Below are 15,515 nucleotides of genomic sequence, written 5' to 3'. Positions count from 1 at the left end.
GTAAATACCTTCTGAAGATTAGAAAATTCGTATTTTTTAAATTCCCTATCCTTTATCTAAATGTATAAAAAAATATAATAATTAATAATTTGTAAAAACATCGATAACATCTATAGTACTATCGAAGCTCTCCCAGCTCTAGACTGAGATAGCCGCGCAGATTGCATTTGTGTCCGTGTTTGTTATAGTATTGTTGTTAAAGTCAAAGTTTCTTCAAATAATCAGTTTCTAATTCTGGGAAATTTTTCTATATTCTGTATTATACTATATAATAAACTTCAATACAACGCCTACAAAGCCACTACAAAGTCTCTTGCAATCCTGGGACTGTCGGCAGCGTGCGCCTGTGAGCCTGTATTAGTGGCCCGAATAACTGGACTTTCCGAATTTGCGCAGTTTCCCCGAAACTGTTAAAGAAGCCCTTAAATTACGGGAAATCAAGCATGGCACGCGACACCCAAGGAACCCAGGGAACCCAGAGCCAGGAGTCCAGCATCTGGACCCTGGTGGAAAGCCAGCCCATGGAGAAGATCGTCTGGGGCCGGTTGTACGGCAAGAACATTAAGATCAAATCGCTGGGTACGAGCTCAAAATATCGTATAATTTATACGCCTTCGTCCTTTTCTGTTGGTAACCGAAATATGCCTGTGTTTATGTGTGTTTGCTTCCCTTCAGAGTATAACGATATTAATAAAGCTGCTTGCTTGCTTGTATATAACTTCTTTCAGATCTGAACAATGACGAGTTCTCCGCAGGACGTGGCGAGGCGAATGACTTGATCCTCACGCTGAACGATTTGTCCGAGAAAATCCTGACGCGCATTTCCAAAGTCCACTTTACTATTAAGCGGGCAAACTGTGACCTCGCCAGTCCCGTTTACATTAAGGTGAATCCTAAAAATCAACTAAAACCAAGTTATATAACCATCTCGGTATTATCTTTTACCTGTTACTATATATAAAATATAATAGGCATTATTTAAAATACAATCTTTGCTCGCATTATCCTCTTAGGACCACTCCCGAAACGGGACCTTTGTGAACAATGAAAAAATTGGGATGAACAAAATGCGCATCTTGAAAAACGACGACGTTATTTCCCTATCCCATCCCACCCACAAAGGTAAGCGATCTGCAAAAATAGGTTAGGTAAACACAGTGAATGGACCAAAGTAATGCAACGCGTTGCACCTGCCTTACAGCCTTTGTGTTCAAGGATCTCAGTCCGAACGAGTCTATTGGTCTGCCTGAGGAGATAACAAAAACGTATTATATAAATCGCAAACTGGGCTCCGGGGCCTACGGACTGGTGCGACTCGTCTACGATACTCGCACCTGCCAGCAGTTCGCGATGAAGATTGTGAAGAAGAATATGCTGTCGGGGGGTTCGCGACCCAGCACCAATTTGAGCGATCCCGAACGAGTTCTCAATGAGGCCAAGATCATGAAGAATCTATCCCATCCGTGTGTGGTTCGAATGCACGACATTGTTGACAAGCCGGATGCCGTTTATATGGTGCTAGAATTTATGCGCGGCGGCGATCTACTAAATCGAATCATAAGCAAGAAGCTGCTGACCGAGGAGACTTCAAAGCTTTACTTTTACCAAATGTGCCATGCCGTTAAGTATCTTCATGATCGCGGTAAGCGAAAATGTGTATATTTGTAGTATTTCACATTTAATCTAAACGAGATGGACTGCGTAGGTATCACCCACCGCGACCTCAAGCCGGACAATGTGCTGCTAGAAACCAACGACGAGGATACCCTCCTGAAGGTATCCGATTTTGGACTAAGCAAGTTTGTCCAGAAGGACTCTGTGATGCGGACGCTATGTGGAACTCCACTCTATGTGGCCCCGGAGGTTCTAATAACCGGCGGTAGAGAGGCCTACACCAGAAAAGTGGACATCTGGAGCTTGGGTGTGGTGCTCTTCACCTGGTAGGAGGAATTCATTTTGAATTGATATTGGAAATTAAAATCTAATGCTGATCTTTACCTTCAGTCTCAGCGGCACACTACCCTTCTCTGACGAATACGGCTCTTCGGCGGCCGAACAAATAAAGAAGGGAAAGTTTGCCTACCGACATCCGGCATGGAAGGGTGTCTCGCAGCGCGCCAAGCTTCTAATTAACCAAATGCTCATTGTGGATCCCGCAAAGCGACCCTCAATTGATGACGTTTTGCAGTGTAGCTGGCTGCGAGATGCGGCAATGCTGCAGAAAGCCAAACAGCTAATGAAAATCGAAAGCATGGATATCGAGGAGGAAAATAATTTCCTTGAGCCGCCCACCAAGCGTTCGCGGCGCTAGCATTCTACTATTACTATTCATTCCATTTGCCAACGGTTAGGTTAAGGCGCGAAAAAGTTTTAATTTTCTGGAAAAATTATTGAAAAACATTTTTCTCCGAATGCCGCCGCCGCCGCCACCGCGTATCATTCTGTTTGATGTTCCAGTATTTTTTTGCGGTTGTTTATTTTTACGTGTTGTTTAGTATAAGTCTTTCTTATGATTCCCCTCTTTGGCTATTTTATATACTTAATTTCGATCCAATCTGATCTGTTTAGAAACTAAACGAAATTGGTTTAAGGATAAATATGATTTGACTTTTCAGCGAATATATACTGAGCTTTTTGAAATAAAGCATTTGCATTTATATAAATAATCAAGTTTGTCCTTCTTGTTAATTTGATTGGGACAGAATTTATGAGGAGCTATTAGCTCCCACATCTTACATAGCTCTACTCCATGAAAACTCTCTATTAGTGAGCATATTAATGTATATTTAAGTATTTACAGTATGAATACAGTAATTTTTACAATTTGCATTCAAGATAAATATTTTATATATTTATGCATTGCTACAAAAAAATACATAAACATAAGTCAAAATTTGGTCAGTTCATACTCAAATGCAAGCAAATAATTATGGTGATCACAGGATCCCAAAATTTGGCAGTAGAATTACTTTAGGGAATGTGTCACCATCTTGCGCCCATGACCAATGGTGACCAAAGTGCTGTCATCGGTCCAAACGGCGTCCATGAGTCGCGAATGTGTGTCCTGGTGCTTGTAGATAATTTCTAGTTTTTCTCCCTGCAATTTGGCCACCTTTACTGAGGCTGGCAAATTGCTCATCGCTGCCAAATGAGGACTGGAAAAGATTGTTTAATTGTAAATGTACTACAGGTTTTCCTTACTTTGCTTACCCATTAATTAGGAGCTTCGAGACATGCCCGTTGTCAAAGTATTCCTCAGATTTAACTAGGCTTAAAGGTACACGGATATCTAGTGTATGAACTTTTCCATCATAGTCGCCGAGATAGACGTAATTGGAAGACCCAAAGGCGGCACACGTAAAGCTTATCAAGTGGGCGGCATCATCATAGAGGCACACTGAAGATGGGGCCGCTGCCCGGACATCCCAGAGACGGGCACATCCACCACGATCGCAGGTTACAAATTGGTCGGACGAGACGGTTGGTGTGGCCAGGCCGGTCAGTTTGTCAGTGTGGGAGGAGCGCGAGTGATAGGAGCTCTCCAAATCAGCTCCAGATATATCCCATATCTGGAAAGAAAATGATATTTTAAATGGTTCAACAAAAAAGTATGTTTTTATATTTTTTAAACTTACATTAAGTGTGCCATCTGCTGAAGCTGAGACGGCCTTTTGTGGATTTACATTAAACACGTTCAGATGGCTTATGGGTGTGGGATGTGCCCAGGATTCGCCAACGAGAAACAGGCAGTAGGGCGACTCTGGATTGCGGACTTTCGAGTAGGTGGACCAGGCCTGCAGGCGTGTATCGCCCAGAGCCACCAGCAGCACGTTGTTGTCCGCATAACGCACAATGTTAACCGTGTGCTGCGACTGCAGCTTGAAGTCCGCACTGTCCACAGTCATGCAGTTGGCCTTGCTGGGCCCATAGCCAAAGAACATGCCCCACCATTGGCGGCCCTCGCGGCGGTTGGTGGCCAGCGCCAAGTGCTGGTGTTCGTTGATGGAGATGCTGTCCCAACAGTCGTGCAACCGCGGCGACAGATTCTCAAGGCGGGCATTGAGATCTGCAACGTTCAGATTGGGATACTCGAGGTTCATGGCCAGCTCCAGAGCCGGTGGCGGATCGTGGGTGGCCGGCGTCTGATAGAGCACCGAACTGCGTTGCGGAAACATCTTGGGTGCAGCGAATATATCCCGGAAAACAAGAAAAAATTAAGCCCTAGTCGGAAGGAATATCCAGCGTGCCCGGCAGAGATGCGAAAATAAATCGAGGTATTATCGATATCGATATGTAAAGTGAAAACACATGTAAAAGTGGAAACCCACGTAAAATATGTAATCCAAATCAGCTGTTTTCTATTAATCGATAGGTTTCGAACCTATCGCCCAACAGCTGTGCGACGACAACAACTAAACAAAATCAGCTTTATTTGTTGTTGTGCTCACTCCGCAACGGACGTTACGCGCTAGATTTTTATTTAAATTCTCTCTTCCGCTTGCACCTCCGCAGTAGCATAAATTCCCTAGAATTCGTGTGTCGGCTGTAAAGAACTTGTGCTATATCTTATATAATTACTGAAACTAAGTCTTAAACTGCCTACTGACGGTAGCCAATTAACAAAGACACGCAAGTGCGCCTGCATTCTGCGCTATTATGCAAAGTGCAGGCCAAGCAAACACAGCAGCAAGAACAACAACATCATAGCTGGCCTCTGGTTGTGTGTAAAAAGAAGCGAAATGCAAAAGTGCCTTAGCCTTAGACCCGAGCTCGGATTGAAATAAGAACGGAGAAACCAGGCACCAGAATCTAATCAGTTTTGAAGCGTGCCATTTCGAAACTCTTTGTTTGGTTTTCCATAAGAATAAACTGGTGGCGACTGGTGCATGATGAGCGGGGTAAGAGGCGGCGGCAGCGGACTGCTGGATATTTACGCCATGGCCTGGGAGCATCTGAGACCCGGAAGCTCGCCCGTCGATTGGTGCGAGGGCAATTACTTAATTTCATCGAATATAGCCGAGTTTGTGAACACGGTGCGTATGTGCAATTTATTTTAATATATAGAAGACGTCTCTGCTTTGCTCTAGTTAGTGAGTGAGTCGTCGTCACCTGGTTGTTGTTTTAGTAGCGTAGCAGCTGCAAATTCTCTTCACGCACACACTGGCACACGGAAAGAGTGGCTGTGGCTGGGCCTTGACCTTTTTTTTTTTTGCAGGCTATAGAGCGAGAGCCACCAACACGACCCAAAGTAAACAAAAGTGGCTGTTAGCTACGCTATGGAAGGGAAGATGGAGATGAAGATGGCGATGAAGATGAAGAGGAACTAGGGAGAGAGAAAGAGCAAGATGGGAGTAGAAAGTAGTAAAAGAGGCATTTCGAGATACTACTGGTTTCCAATCGAAGCCTAAGAATCTCCAGTCTAAGTATTTCTTGAGGATTGTGGTAACAGTTGTATTATCGAAGTAGAAGAAAACAGAACTCCTGTGTTTTATAGTTATACCGCTTATCAATAATAATTGTTATTAATATCGGATCTTTGGTTTAACTCAGATCTACATTGATAAAGTGTTTAAGCCCATGTTTTCCTAAGTATAGGTTGTTTAAACAAACACAGTGCTCTTAAAACAAATAAGAATCAAAGGTTATCAATTGCTTTAGACACTATTTATTTCACTATCAATTCAAAATTTTAATTCACTTTACTGTTTCAAGTGGCACGCATTATCATAAACTCAATCATACAATATACAGAACAAGTCTTCAACAATCAAATGACGTAGAAAGTAAAGAACAATCACCCTGGGGAATGACTTTAAAAAATAAATACTTTTTAATGGATTTTGTGTTGTTATGAGTAATGACAATTGGAGTTGCTGTTGAGCTGTTTAAAACGCATTTGGGCTTTGTTGTGGAGGGAATGAACTTCGCTCTGGACACTCGACTGTGGAATAAAGAAGCGGAACATTTGATACTATCAATGCGGGGTCTTGCAGTATATATATATTTTATGTACAAAGATATAGGTTCATAAATACAGGCCTAGCCCCATTTCGTTATCTATTGCCTCAATAGAACATGCATATGTATGTAAATGATAATCCAACACCCTTTTGAGAAATGCTGCTGCCACTTCCCGCTTTGTTTTGTCACACAAAGTAATTAATTGCTGTTAATTCAATTTGCTTAGCAATTTACGTGACAAACTGCCAATTGTCGAGGTGACACGAACAAAATGAAAAAGCATAAACCAATTATAATGCCCAGCCAGATGTACTTTTTGATTCAGGGACTATTTTTCATTATGTGAATAAATAATCAAAGAAAAAATAAGTTTGAAAGTAATATATATCTCGTTTCGTTTTACAGTTTAGTAATTTCTTGTTTATCCTACTGCCCCCCGTTCTGATGATGCTGTTCAAGGAGTACGGGCGCTTTGTTACGCCCGGAATCCATGTGATTTGGTTGCTGCTCATAGTGGTCGGCCTGAGCTCCATGTATTTCCACGCCACTCTCAGCCTTATTGGCCAACTGCTCGATGAGCTAGCCATCCTTTGGGTGTTCATGGCAGCTTTCTCCTTATTCTATCCGAAGCGCTATTATCCCAAGTTTGTAAAAAATGATCGGTAAGCGAGCTCATTGTATTGAACAATTCCTATCTAAAGAACACACATTTTTCCTATCTAAATCCGCCGACTTTCGGTTTCCTTTGTTTCCAGCAAAACCTTCAGTTGGCTCATGCTACTGTCGGCGATTGCCGCAACGGGCCTTTCATGGTGGAAGCCTATTGTAAATGCCTTTGTTCTTATGTTTTTGAGCGTGCCGACCATGTTAATGCTCTACACGGAGCTGCAGAGGTAAGTTAACCGACCCCGTCGACCTATTCAGTCTGGCAGAGAGAGTTGCCGATAAGCAGAATTAGCTACAATTTCCCTGCTTGCCGACCCAAACTGAACTAAGCCCATAAATCATAAACATTTATATGTATTTATCATCACTCATCCATATCATGAGTATTATCTTGTGTGTGCTTTTGTTTCAGAACAGGTGTACTTGGGGCTCCGCTTTTACATATATTGTGAAATTATTTTAACCATATCGCCAACTTTAATCAATTTTAGTTTTATCATACGGTTTCCAAAGATCACCCCAAAATTTATTTCCCCCTGATAGTAATATGTATGTCTGGGGAAACTCTGGCGGTGGGTTGTATCAATCAATCAAGTCAATGGGCTCACTCGGGTTTGAGTGTGTCATTTAGATAAGCCCTAAGGAACCACACTTCTAATATGCATTGCTCAAGGGCTTATGACAGATGTTGGGGTAGGAAACCACTGTGTACTGTATTGTGTCAGGGTGGAAATCCCTGTGGGATTTACGAAATGTCCAAAATGATTGTAACGATACGTCAGTCGTTATAATTTTATATACCCCTAGGAGCCACCAACTTCTATAATTATTATCAATTTTTAATCATTTTATTTTTTATTAATTTATCTTTTATAAGTCAAGCCAAAGTGATCATTTTTTGTAACATTTTAAAAATAATAGCAAGGAGTATAGCACTGTCAATATATTTACAGGACCTTAAACCAAAGATTTGTCCCTTTTTGATGTTAGTATTCCGTTTCAAAGATCTTCACAACACCTTTCCATTAAGCTATTGATTCGGCTCTATATTTATACCCTTGCAGGGTATTATAATTTCAGTCAGAAGTTTGCAACGCAGTGAAGGAGACGTTTCCGACCCTATAAAGTATATATATTCTTGATCAGCATCAACAGCCGAGTCGATCTAGCCATGTCCGTCTGTCCGTCTGTCCGTCTGTCCATCTGTCCGTCTGTCTGTTTCTACGCAAACTAGTCCCTCAGTTTTAAAGCTATCTGAATGAAACTTTGCATATAGTCTTCTATATGCTCTCACTGCTATATATGTCGGAACGGGCCGGATCGGACGACTATATCATATAGCTGCCATACAAATGTTCGATATATTTTTCGAAAAAAAATTATGACTTTGCTGTTTTTCAACATTTTTGCATTTTTGAGATATTGCCATTTTATATTATTTCTGAATTTTGGTAAAAATTTTATGAAAATCGGACGACTATATGATATAGCTGCCATAGGAACGATCAGGAAATTAATAGGAAAAAAATTATAGCTTCGTTGTTTTTCAACGTATTTTTATCTACTCTGAGATATAAGCTTTTTTTTATTATTCTAGAATTTTGGTATATATTTCATAAAAATCAGGCAACTATATCATATAGCTGCCATAGAAGCGATCGGTAAATGCATAAAATATGTAAAGCTGGGAATGTAAAACTGTAACTGTCAAACTGTAAGCATAATAAGTATAGGTAAAATGGAATAAAACTCTATAATATAAACATCAAAACCAATCTGCAAGGGTATACAAACTTCGGCGTGCCGAAGTTAGCTTCCTTTCTTGTTTTTATACCCTTGCAGGGTATTATAATTTCAGTCAGAAGTTTGCAACGCAGTGAAGGAGACGTTTCCGACCCTATAAAGTATATATATTCTTGATCAGCATCAACAGCCGAGTCGATCTAGCCATGTCCGTCTGTCCGTCTGTCCATCTGTCCGTCTGTCCGTCTGTCCGTCTGTCTGTTTCTACGCAAACTAGTCCCTCAGTTTTAACGCTATCTGAATGAAACTTTGCATATAGTCTTCTATATGCTCTCACTGCTATATATGTCGGAACGGGCCGGATCGGACGACTATATCATATAGCTGCCATACAAATGTTCGATATATTTGTAGAAAAAAAATTATAACTTTGTTGTTTTTCAACATTTTTGCACCATTTTTTAGATATGGCCATTTTTTATTATTTCAGAATTTTGGTAAAAATTTTATGAAAATCGGTCGACTATATGATATAGCTGCCATAGGAACGGTCGAGAAATAAATAGATAAAAAATTATAGTTTCGTTGTTTTTCAACGTATGTTTATCTACTCTGAGATATAAGCTTTTTTTATTATTCTAGAATTATGGTATAAATTTTATAAAAATCGGACAACTATATCATATAGCTGCCATATAAACCGATCGGTAGATGTAGAGAAAATGTAAAACTGGGAATGTAAAACTGTAACTTTCAAACTGTAAACATAATAAGTATAGGTAAAATGTAATGAAACTCTGTTTGGTGAGTGTTTTCAGAATTTAAATCTATAATATAAACATCGAAACCAATCTGCAAGGGTATACAAACTTCGGCGTGCCGAAGTTAGCTTCCTTTCTTGTTTAATGCTATCTTTGCAAATGCAGTATATTTTCGCTTTCTTTTCATTGATGCAGTTGGCATCCTTCTTATACGAATTCAGTCTACTAAGATCCTCTACGTCCATGTCCAACAGTTTATTAGTGCGATTGTTCCACCTTACAGTGGCCTCGAATCGAGGTTTCTTTGGGAATGTAGAGAACTCAATAATGTAGACATGCTCGTCTTTATCAGCTGGCTTTAGGCCCGTTGATAGAATGGTTTTGCGGTCCACTTTGTGAACTTTTTTTAGACTGAAATTGTGACAAAGCCCGGTTAGTTGTTGCTCCTGCAAATGATTATTCATGCGCTCCACAATGGCCAGAGCAATGGTCATTACATGCGGCGACCTACGGATGGTCTCTGTGGGTTGGCAGCAGCACCATTTCTCCTCGATTGCGGCCATTTGGCAGGTGCGGTTCAAAGGCACCTCAAAGAAGAGCGACTGACAGGTGGGGCATTGCTTTGCCCTTAAGTCGTCAGGAAAATCATCCATGGATTTGCTATCTAACTGCAGCAAATGCTGCAGGGTCATGTAGACATCGTAGTTAGAAGTTAAGCGATTGCGGTTCTTATTAAGGTTCTCCACCAGAGCAGGATATTTGAGGCGGAACCATGGCGGTATGTAGATAAACATCATGGGCATGCGCTCCTCAAAATAGCCAGAGGCAGCTCGCCTCAGCAAATTATAACGTTGGCCGTGATCACTCATCAAGATCACAATTGAGCGCTCAAAGAGGTGGGTCTCTTCAACGGATTTGAGGTACTTTAGAAAGAGCTTGTCCAACGCCGTGGCCCCTGTATATTCGTCATGGGTGAAGCTGTTGCTCCACAGGAAACCAAACATCGGCGATCTGCCCAGGAACCGATCGATGAACTGTTTACCAAAGTTCCACACATAACTGGAGCTGAGTTGGCGACCTACACAGTACGATAATCCGTAGCGTTTGGTCACGTTAAAGTTATTTTCGATGGCCACGAGCAGGGGACGCAGGTAATAGTCCGTTGGCTGCTTAACAAAGCCGCCTTTCAGGTAGTTGAACGTATTAATTGATTCACAATCCTCGGCAAAGGCTGTCGTGTAGTTGGCGCTCTTGAATCGCTTCCAGATGAAAGGCAGAGTGTCCAGGCAGCCCGGCTTGCTAGTATCACAAACTTTCTCAGTTCCCTTTTCCGAGTGTCCCGTGAGGACGGCCATCAGATTGGGAAAGGTATTGTCGCCTATTTTGGTGTAACCCTGCATTTCGAACCATCCCGGGCGGCTCACGAACTTGTAAACCGATGGCATTGCCCGCCGAAGATTGATCCGTGAGACTGAGTCTAAACCCAAAATGAGAACACTAGGCTGGCTCCTAACCTTCTCTGTGCTTGGCCACATTTGCTGAATAAACGTCATGGCATCTTCTTGTAGGAGCTCCGTGCTGTTTTTAATGTCCTTGGCATAGCATTTGGTGACCATGAAGTCCGTGTCCCTCGGCACTAGCTGTTGATGCACAATGGGGCGACTCTGCAACGTACTAAATAGTTATTATATTATAGTTTTAATTATCAGTATTAGAATTTCAAACTAAATATTTAGTTTTATTACTTACATATAAGTATCGTCGGGTTCCTTGGCTGTATTATTCCGCAATACCTTCTGGTATACACACTCCAGGGTAGCATTTTTCCTTGTTTCCAGCATGGGTCTGGCAACGTTCTCGTTTATTTGTAAACGATACTGTTGCATTTCGTAATCAAATACGCTTCTGACTATACCTTTGTCTTTGTGGCAAAGTTTTAATTTATCTCTTTGAAATTTTCTCATTAGTTTCCTCGCAAAGGGATCCACATAGGGCATTTTGCATACCGAACTATTCACATAATACTGCTGAACCACACCGTTTCCCAGCCCATTTATGTTGACCCAGAGACAAAGAATTACAAGGAAAATAGTTTGGAGCATCTTACTTGGCCGAACCATGATTGCCACAAACTAAAATATATTCTCTTCTGGCTTAAATAGTCTAGGACAATAATTTAATTTGCTACGCTTAGCTTTAAATTAGTTACGCAGAGCCAATATAATATTTTTTCTTTTATTTTTTATTTATTAGCATGCAAGCTACCATTTTTTTATTTTCAGAGTTGCTTGACAATTTCTCCTCCAAATTCGAATTAAAAATAATACAATGAATAAGATGTGTAACGCGCAAAGTAATATTGTTTGCTAATCATTGTATACTACAAATCTTTGTACATATTTTTAAAAACCGTATTATAATTTCGCATAACTAAACCCTTGTTTGCTCTCTAATCCCATGCAGGGTCAGCGACCAAAGGGTTTACCGCCTGGGCATCCGATCGACATCGGTTTGGGCCGTCGCTGTGTTTTGCTGGATCAACGACAGGATTTTCTGCGAAGCCTGGTCTGCAATTAACTTCCCCTACCTGCACGGCTTCTGGCACATCTTCATATTCATCGCCGCTTATACGGTGCTGGTGTTGTTCGCATACTTTTATGTGGAATCGGAGCTGCCCCAGCGGCAGCCGCTGCTCAAGTACTGGCCCAAGAATGACTTTGAGTTCGGCATACCGTTCATATCGATAAGAAACCCAGGTAAGGCGCTGCGCAACACAATCTAAGGGCGCTGCTACTGGAGCGGATATATAGAGAGAGAGGAGCAGAGCGCATAAACTAAAGACCAAAGCGATAATATCGTAAATGCTTTAAAACTAAAACCAAAAATAACCAACCATTAATTGTAGCGCACAACATTTTTATGTAGTTTGAATGTTTTGTATTAGCAAATAATGTAGCAAATTAACTGGAGTCGCAAATTGTATCTGAAGGAAGAAGTCGGTAGACGTATTTCAAGAATATCTTAGAGCTTTGTTTAGTACTTAGATAGACAATTGTTCAATAGGGCTTGACAAAAATCGATTCTCAGTGCATCGATTTTTTGATCTTTTGTAAAAAAAAATTATTAAATCAACAAAAGTTTTATTTTTATACACTTACAGAATCAATATATACTGAGATACTTTTCACTTTTGAGCTCGCCTTATTTGTAGTGTTTGAATTGATCCAAAACCGAATCTATGATCGACTGCAACCAATCAATCAATGTTGAAATCGATTTTCTTCCCAGCTCTATTGATCAGCTAGCTGTAAAGACATATCTGAAACAAAAAGAATGCCATACCAAAGTGTAGGTTCCGCTTTCCCATGAGTTTAGTCCAAAGTCTTCAACATGTTTTTAAGTGTGTGTATCCGTATACCATCAGACTGTGATATGTTATAAAATAATTTATATCAAGACTTCCACAAAAAAGAAAACAAAACAGTTCCTACACTTTCGTTGACTAACCCTGTGACTCTGTAATCCTTGCTATCCTACTAACTATGGTATTGGGCCTAGAGATATATGTTTAATACACCAAAGGTGGCGCTATCGATGTTTTTTGATATTTTTGGTGGTAGAAACAATACTATCACGATATCTCCATATAAAAAGGCAATGTTATAAGCATTCTTTAAATTTATAAATCTAAATGTGGAAAGTATTACTTTAAAATTCTTTTTAAATTGTTTGACTTTTCTTAAATAATAATACTAGCTCAATTTGAATTTCCTATAATAACAAGTTTAAAAAAGTTTGAAAATAAAACGATCAATTACCTAATACATAATTTCTTCTTATATTATCGTGATCGTGATCTAAATAACATCAATAGTGCCGCCGAAAGCCTAGCCTAGTACTAACAAGTATGATTAAAATAACCCAAACCCACACTAATCACAGTAGCTAGTTGCTCAAAGTATGATACAATTTCAATCCGCTACCTTGCTGATCCCACAGATTCAAAAGATTGGCTCATCTACTGCAGCCTGTATATGCAGGACCACGACTTCAAGCACGGAAAGAACTAGTGACCAGATTCGCTCTCTCTCTGTAATACTGTAAAACTAGACAAATACACCGTGATATAAAGTAGCATATAAGAGGGACGAATGCCTAAATTTTACAATCCCTAGATTCCAAAAGCTTACAACTCAATGCAGAAACCGATCTATTGAAACCCAAATTATATACATAGCTGCCATATAGAAAGTAGTGTTAAGAAATATATAGAAACATATTATAAATGATAGCAAATGTACTGAGCTAATATTATATCTTGTTTTATTATAATAAAGAGTGTAATTTTTATTAAGCACAGGTATTTGTTTACTTCTTTTTATTTTATACCAGCAGCAATATACATATATATACTTTGTAATTCGTATAACTTTTTATTTCCTTAACTAATGTCTTTTTCCTATACGTGTGTGTGTGTTCGCTGAGCATTCATCCAATAAAATTCGTTCATAGTTCATCCTGTTTTCCGCCTGCCTCTATTAATCAGAATCCGACGATATATTGGTGCAGGAATCGCGAGCAATGCGCTTGTTTATGGGATTGTAGATACCATTGAGCGGATAGGGACCGCGATAGCTAATAATATTCTTTGGTGTCTCGTGGATTTTCACCTCGTACAGCAGTTCCGGCTTCTTTAGTTGCAAACGGATGTTGTCCCAAATATAAACGGCCAAATTCTCAGTTGTACTGGGCTATGGAATTAATATGATTAATATTGCTATATGTTTTTTAGTTAGTAGTGCAAATTGAATTTACTGTGTTGGCAAAATATTCGACATCCTTATCGAGATTCTTATGATCCAGGCGCTTCATAATCACTGTCTCAATGGCATCCTTCAGCTCGGTTATGTTCACCACCATTCCTGTTCGCTGATCAATGGGACCGCGAACGGTAATCTCAACTGAAAAACAAAAGTTTATATTTGTAAAAGAATTTGTACTCTGAAGTCAATGAAGAAGTGTTTTATGATTGTGTTCATGGAAGGAAACCTTCTATTGAATCATTTGTTTTTAGAAAGTTGTATAATTTGGGTTAAAAACAATCAATATGTCGTTGTCCTGAACCATGTTTTGGGACAAAATATAAAGCTAGAGCTCCCAATTCCACGGACTTTTCCTACATATGCATGTAAAACGTGGCAACTTGGCTCGAATCCTTCTAATCCAAACTAGATATGATTAATTTTTTGTAATGGGAATAAGGATTAGGCTTAGAAAGCAATTTCAAGGCGGTACTAGTCCTTAACCAGTTTATATATTGCCTTAAGCTGGGTATATATATGCACATACACACATACATATACTTATTATGGCAATTGTATACCCGTGCTTAAAGTTTTTGTGATCACTTTGATCCCTCCCCCTCTCCCTCACTGTTCATTATCAATTCTCGGTTTTTATTACCATTGAGCGTTGAACTTGAACATGGTTTTGATAAGCGAGCTTATCGGCCAAGGTTTTGTTATGGTTAGCCGTTTTAAGTATCAAGTTTCCATGAGCTGTGTGGCTTGGTTATACCTGATGAAGCCTGGTTAAGTCGATATGCATGCCCATTCGCAGTTAATCAAGCGTTTAAATGAATGGTATAGTATGATTTTCTTTAAATACAATCTAGATATTTGAAATGTTCGTTCACCTGTGTAGTTGTGTCCGTGGCCGTGGAAATTGTTGCACTTGCCGAAGACTTCCAAGTTCTCGGCATCGCTCAACTGGGGACTGAGGGGAGAGTCGGGGAATTGATTCCATTAAGTAGTTAAAGCCAATTGAACTGAGTTACTTTTTAAACGGAAATCGAATCAAACAATTGAGCCGATTCTCTTTAATTACCTATGCAGGCGGTGACAGGCGCTGAACGTCTCGCGGCGGGTGAGGAAAGCGACAGGTTGCTGAGACATTCTCTGGTTGTTTTTGATCCGGTTGTGTGTTTATCTTTGCTAAAAAAGGCACCACCAGTTTAATGTTTATCTCCAAAGTGTGACTTGCACGCCGAACACTGTTTTACAGTGAATGCAAAACCTGATTTCGGCTGGCGTGTTTTTATAGCGAGAACGAGGAAATTGTTAGCACAACAAATGGCACTTTCAATAATAACTGCTATCGTTATCGATAACTGCAGACTATCGTAATTTATGTGAACTCTCCACCATCTTTAATCACACAAAATGCATGTGTTTCTATTAGACCAAAACTGCAGGTAGAGTTTTCTTTGAATCCACGGGCTTAACAAATTAAATTCCCTTTTTAATTAAAAATTTTATGAAGGTGGAAACAGCCCTATTTTCAAATTTAGCTCATCTCTAGTTTCTGACGGCGCTGCCAGACCTT

At 40.1% G+C, this 15,515-nt stretch overlaps 5 protein-coding genes across 6 annotated transcripts; 2 read left to right on the top strand and 3 right to left on the bottom strand.

Annotated features, from left to right (window-relative positions):
• Nucleotides 1–147: 147 nt before the first annotated feature.
• lok (ovarian-specific serine/threonine-protein kinase loki) lies at nt 148–2,666 on the top strand. Of its 2 annotated transcripts, none has more exons than XM_017163848.3 (6): nt 148–630; nt 729–886; nt 1,014–1,122; nt 1,202–1,642; nt 1,706–1,940; nt 2,005–2,666. In XM_017163848.3, the coding sequence occupies exons 1-6, from the start codon at nt 444–446 to the stop codon at nt 2,309–2,311; spliced, it is 1,437 nt and encodes a 478-aa protein (XP_017019337.1). In that variant the 5' UTR covers nt 148–443; the 3' UTR covers nt 2,312–2,666. The 2 variants fall into 2 exon arrangements, with proteins under 2 accessions (XP_017019337.1, XP_017019340.1); XM_017163851.3 differs by having other exon boundaries at nt 150–579.
• A 95-nt stretch (nt 2,667–2,761) lies between these two features.
• vls (valois) lies at nt 2,762–4,273 on the bottom strand. Its single transcript, XM_017163662.3, has 3 exons — nt 3,636–4,273; nt 3,211–3,569; nt 2,762–3,155 (listed from the first exon to the last, which is right to left on the bottom strand). Exons 1-3 carry the CDS (start codon nt 4,173–4,175, stop codon nt 2,966–2,968), a joined length of 1,089 nt encoding a protein of 362 aa, XP_017019151.1. The 5' UTR covers nt 4,176–4,273; the 3' UTR covers nt 2,762–2,965.
• Nucleotides 4,274–4,432: 159 nt separating this feature from the next.
• On the top strand, nt 4,433–13,494 carry bwa (alkaline ceramidase). The gene is made up of 5 exons (XM_017163803.3): nt 4,433–5,033; nt 6,367–6,623; nt 6,717–6,854; nt 11,595–11,887; nt 13,131–13,494. Exons 1-5 carry the CDS (start codon nt 4,887–4,889, stop codon nt 13,199–13,201), a joined length of 906 nt encoding a protein of 301 aa, XP_017019292.1. The 5' UTR covers nt 4,433–4,886; the 3' UTR covers nt 13,202–13,494.
• On the bottom strand, nt 8,799–11,268 carry LOC108072478 (uncharacterized). The gene is made up of 2 exons (XM_017163644.3): nt 10,881–11,268; nt 8,799–10,805 (listed from the first exon to the last, which is right to left on the bottom strand). Exons 1-2 carry the CDS (start codon nt 11,249–11,251, stop codon nt 9,185–9,187), a joined length of 1,992 nt encoding a protein of 663 aa, XP_017019133.2. The 5' UTR covers nt 11,252–11,268; the 3' UTR covers nt 8,799–9,184.
• On the bottom strand, nt 13,476–15,279 carry pr (6-pyruvoyl tetrahydrobiopterin synthase purple). The gene is made up of 4 exons (XM_017163804.3): nt 15,018–15,279; nt 14,827–14,906; nt 13,947–14,092; nt 13,476–13,882 (listed from the first exon to the last, which is right to left on the bottom strand). The coding sequence occupies exons 1-4, from the start codon at nt 15,083–15,085 to the stop codon at nt 13,670–13,672; spliced, it is 507 nt and encodes a 168-aa protein (XP_017019293.1). The 5' UTR covers nt 15,086–15,279; the 3' UTR covers nt 13,476–13,669.
• Between the last annotated feature and the right edge of the window lie 236 nt (nt 15,280–15,515).

The sequence above is a fragment of the Drosophila kikkawai genome, chromosome 2L (genome assembly GCF_030179895.1).
Source record: "Drosophila kikkawai strain 14028-0561.14 chromosome 2L, DkikHiC1v2, whole genome shotgun sequence".
NCBI lineage: Eukaryota > Metazoa > Arthropoda > Insecta > Diptera > Drosophilidae > Drosophila > Drosophila kikkawai.
Note: the sequence above shows the minus strand (reverse complement) of the source record. Positions and strands in the feature narration are given on the sequence as shown.

What these genes read in the sequence shown, in the direction of transcription:
- lok (XM_017163848.3), top strand. Translation starts at nt 444, where the DNA reads ATGGCACGCGACACCCAAGGAACCCAGGGAACCCAGAGCCAGGAGTCC. An exon ending in GCCTTCGTCCTTTTCTGTTG is followed by an intron (nt 631 to 728) that starts GTAACCGAAATA and finishes AACTTCTTTCAG; the next exon opens with ATCTGAACAATGACGAGTTC. An exon ending in CCAGTCCCGTTTACATTAAG is followed by an intron (nt 887 to 1,013) that starts GTGAATCCTAAA and finishes TTATCCTCTTAG; the next exon opens with GACCACTCCCGAAACGGGAC.
- vls (XM_017163662.3), bottom strand. Translation starts at nt 4,175, where the DNA reads ATGTTTCCGCAACGCAGTTCGGTGCTCTATCAGACGCCGGCCACCCAC. An exon ending in CAGCAGATGGCACACTTAAT is followed by an intron (nt 3,570 to 3,635) that starts GTAAGTTTAAAA and finishes TTTTCTTTCCAG; the next exon opens with ATATGGGATATATCTGGAGC. An exon ending in TCGAAGCTCCTAATTAATGG is followed by an intron (nt 3,156 to 3,210) that starts GTAAGCAAAGTA and finishes AATCTTTTCCAG; the next exon opens with TCCTCATTTGGCAGCGATGA.
- bwa (XM_017163803.3), top strand. Translation starts at nt 4,887, where the DNA reads ATGATGAGCGGGGTAAGAGGCGGCGGCAGCGGACTGCTGGATATTTAC. An exon ending in TAGCCGAGTTTGTGAACACG is followed by an intron (nt 5,034 to 6,366) that starts GTGCGTATGTGC and finishes TTCGTTTTACAG; the next exon opens with TTTAGTAATTTCTTGTTTAT. An exon ending in CTCTACACGGAGCTGCAGAG is followed by an intron (nt 6,855 to 11,594) that starts GTAAGTTAACCG and finishes AATCCCATGCAG; the next exon opens with GGTCAGCGACCAAAGGGTTT.
- LOC108072478 (XM_017163644.3), bottom strand. Translation starts at nt 11,251, where the DNA reads ATGGTTCGGCCAAGTAAGATGCTCCAAACTATTTTCCTTGTAATTCTT. An exon ending in GAACCCGACGATACTTATAT is followed by an intron (nt 10,806 to 10,880) that starts GTAAGTAATAAA and finishes ATAACTATTTAG; the next exon opens with TACGTTGCAGAGTCGCCCCA.
- pr (XM_017163804.3), bottom strand. Translation starts at nt 15,085, where the DNA reads ATGTCTCAGCAACCTGTCGCTTTCCTCACCCGCCGCGAGACGTTCAGC. An exon ending in CCACGGACACAACTACACAG is followed by an intron (nt 14,093 to 14,826) that starts GTGAACGAACAT and finishes TTTGTTTTTCAG; the next exon opens with TTGAGATTACCGTTCGCGGT. An exon ending in TCGAATATTTTGCCAACACA is followed by an intron (nt 13,883 to 13,946) that starts GTAAATTCAATT and finishes TTAATTCCATAG; the next exon opens with CCCAGTACAACTGAGAATTT.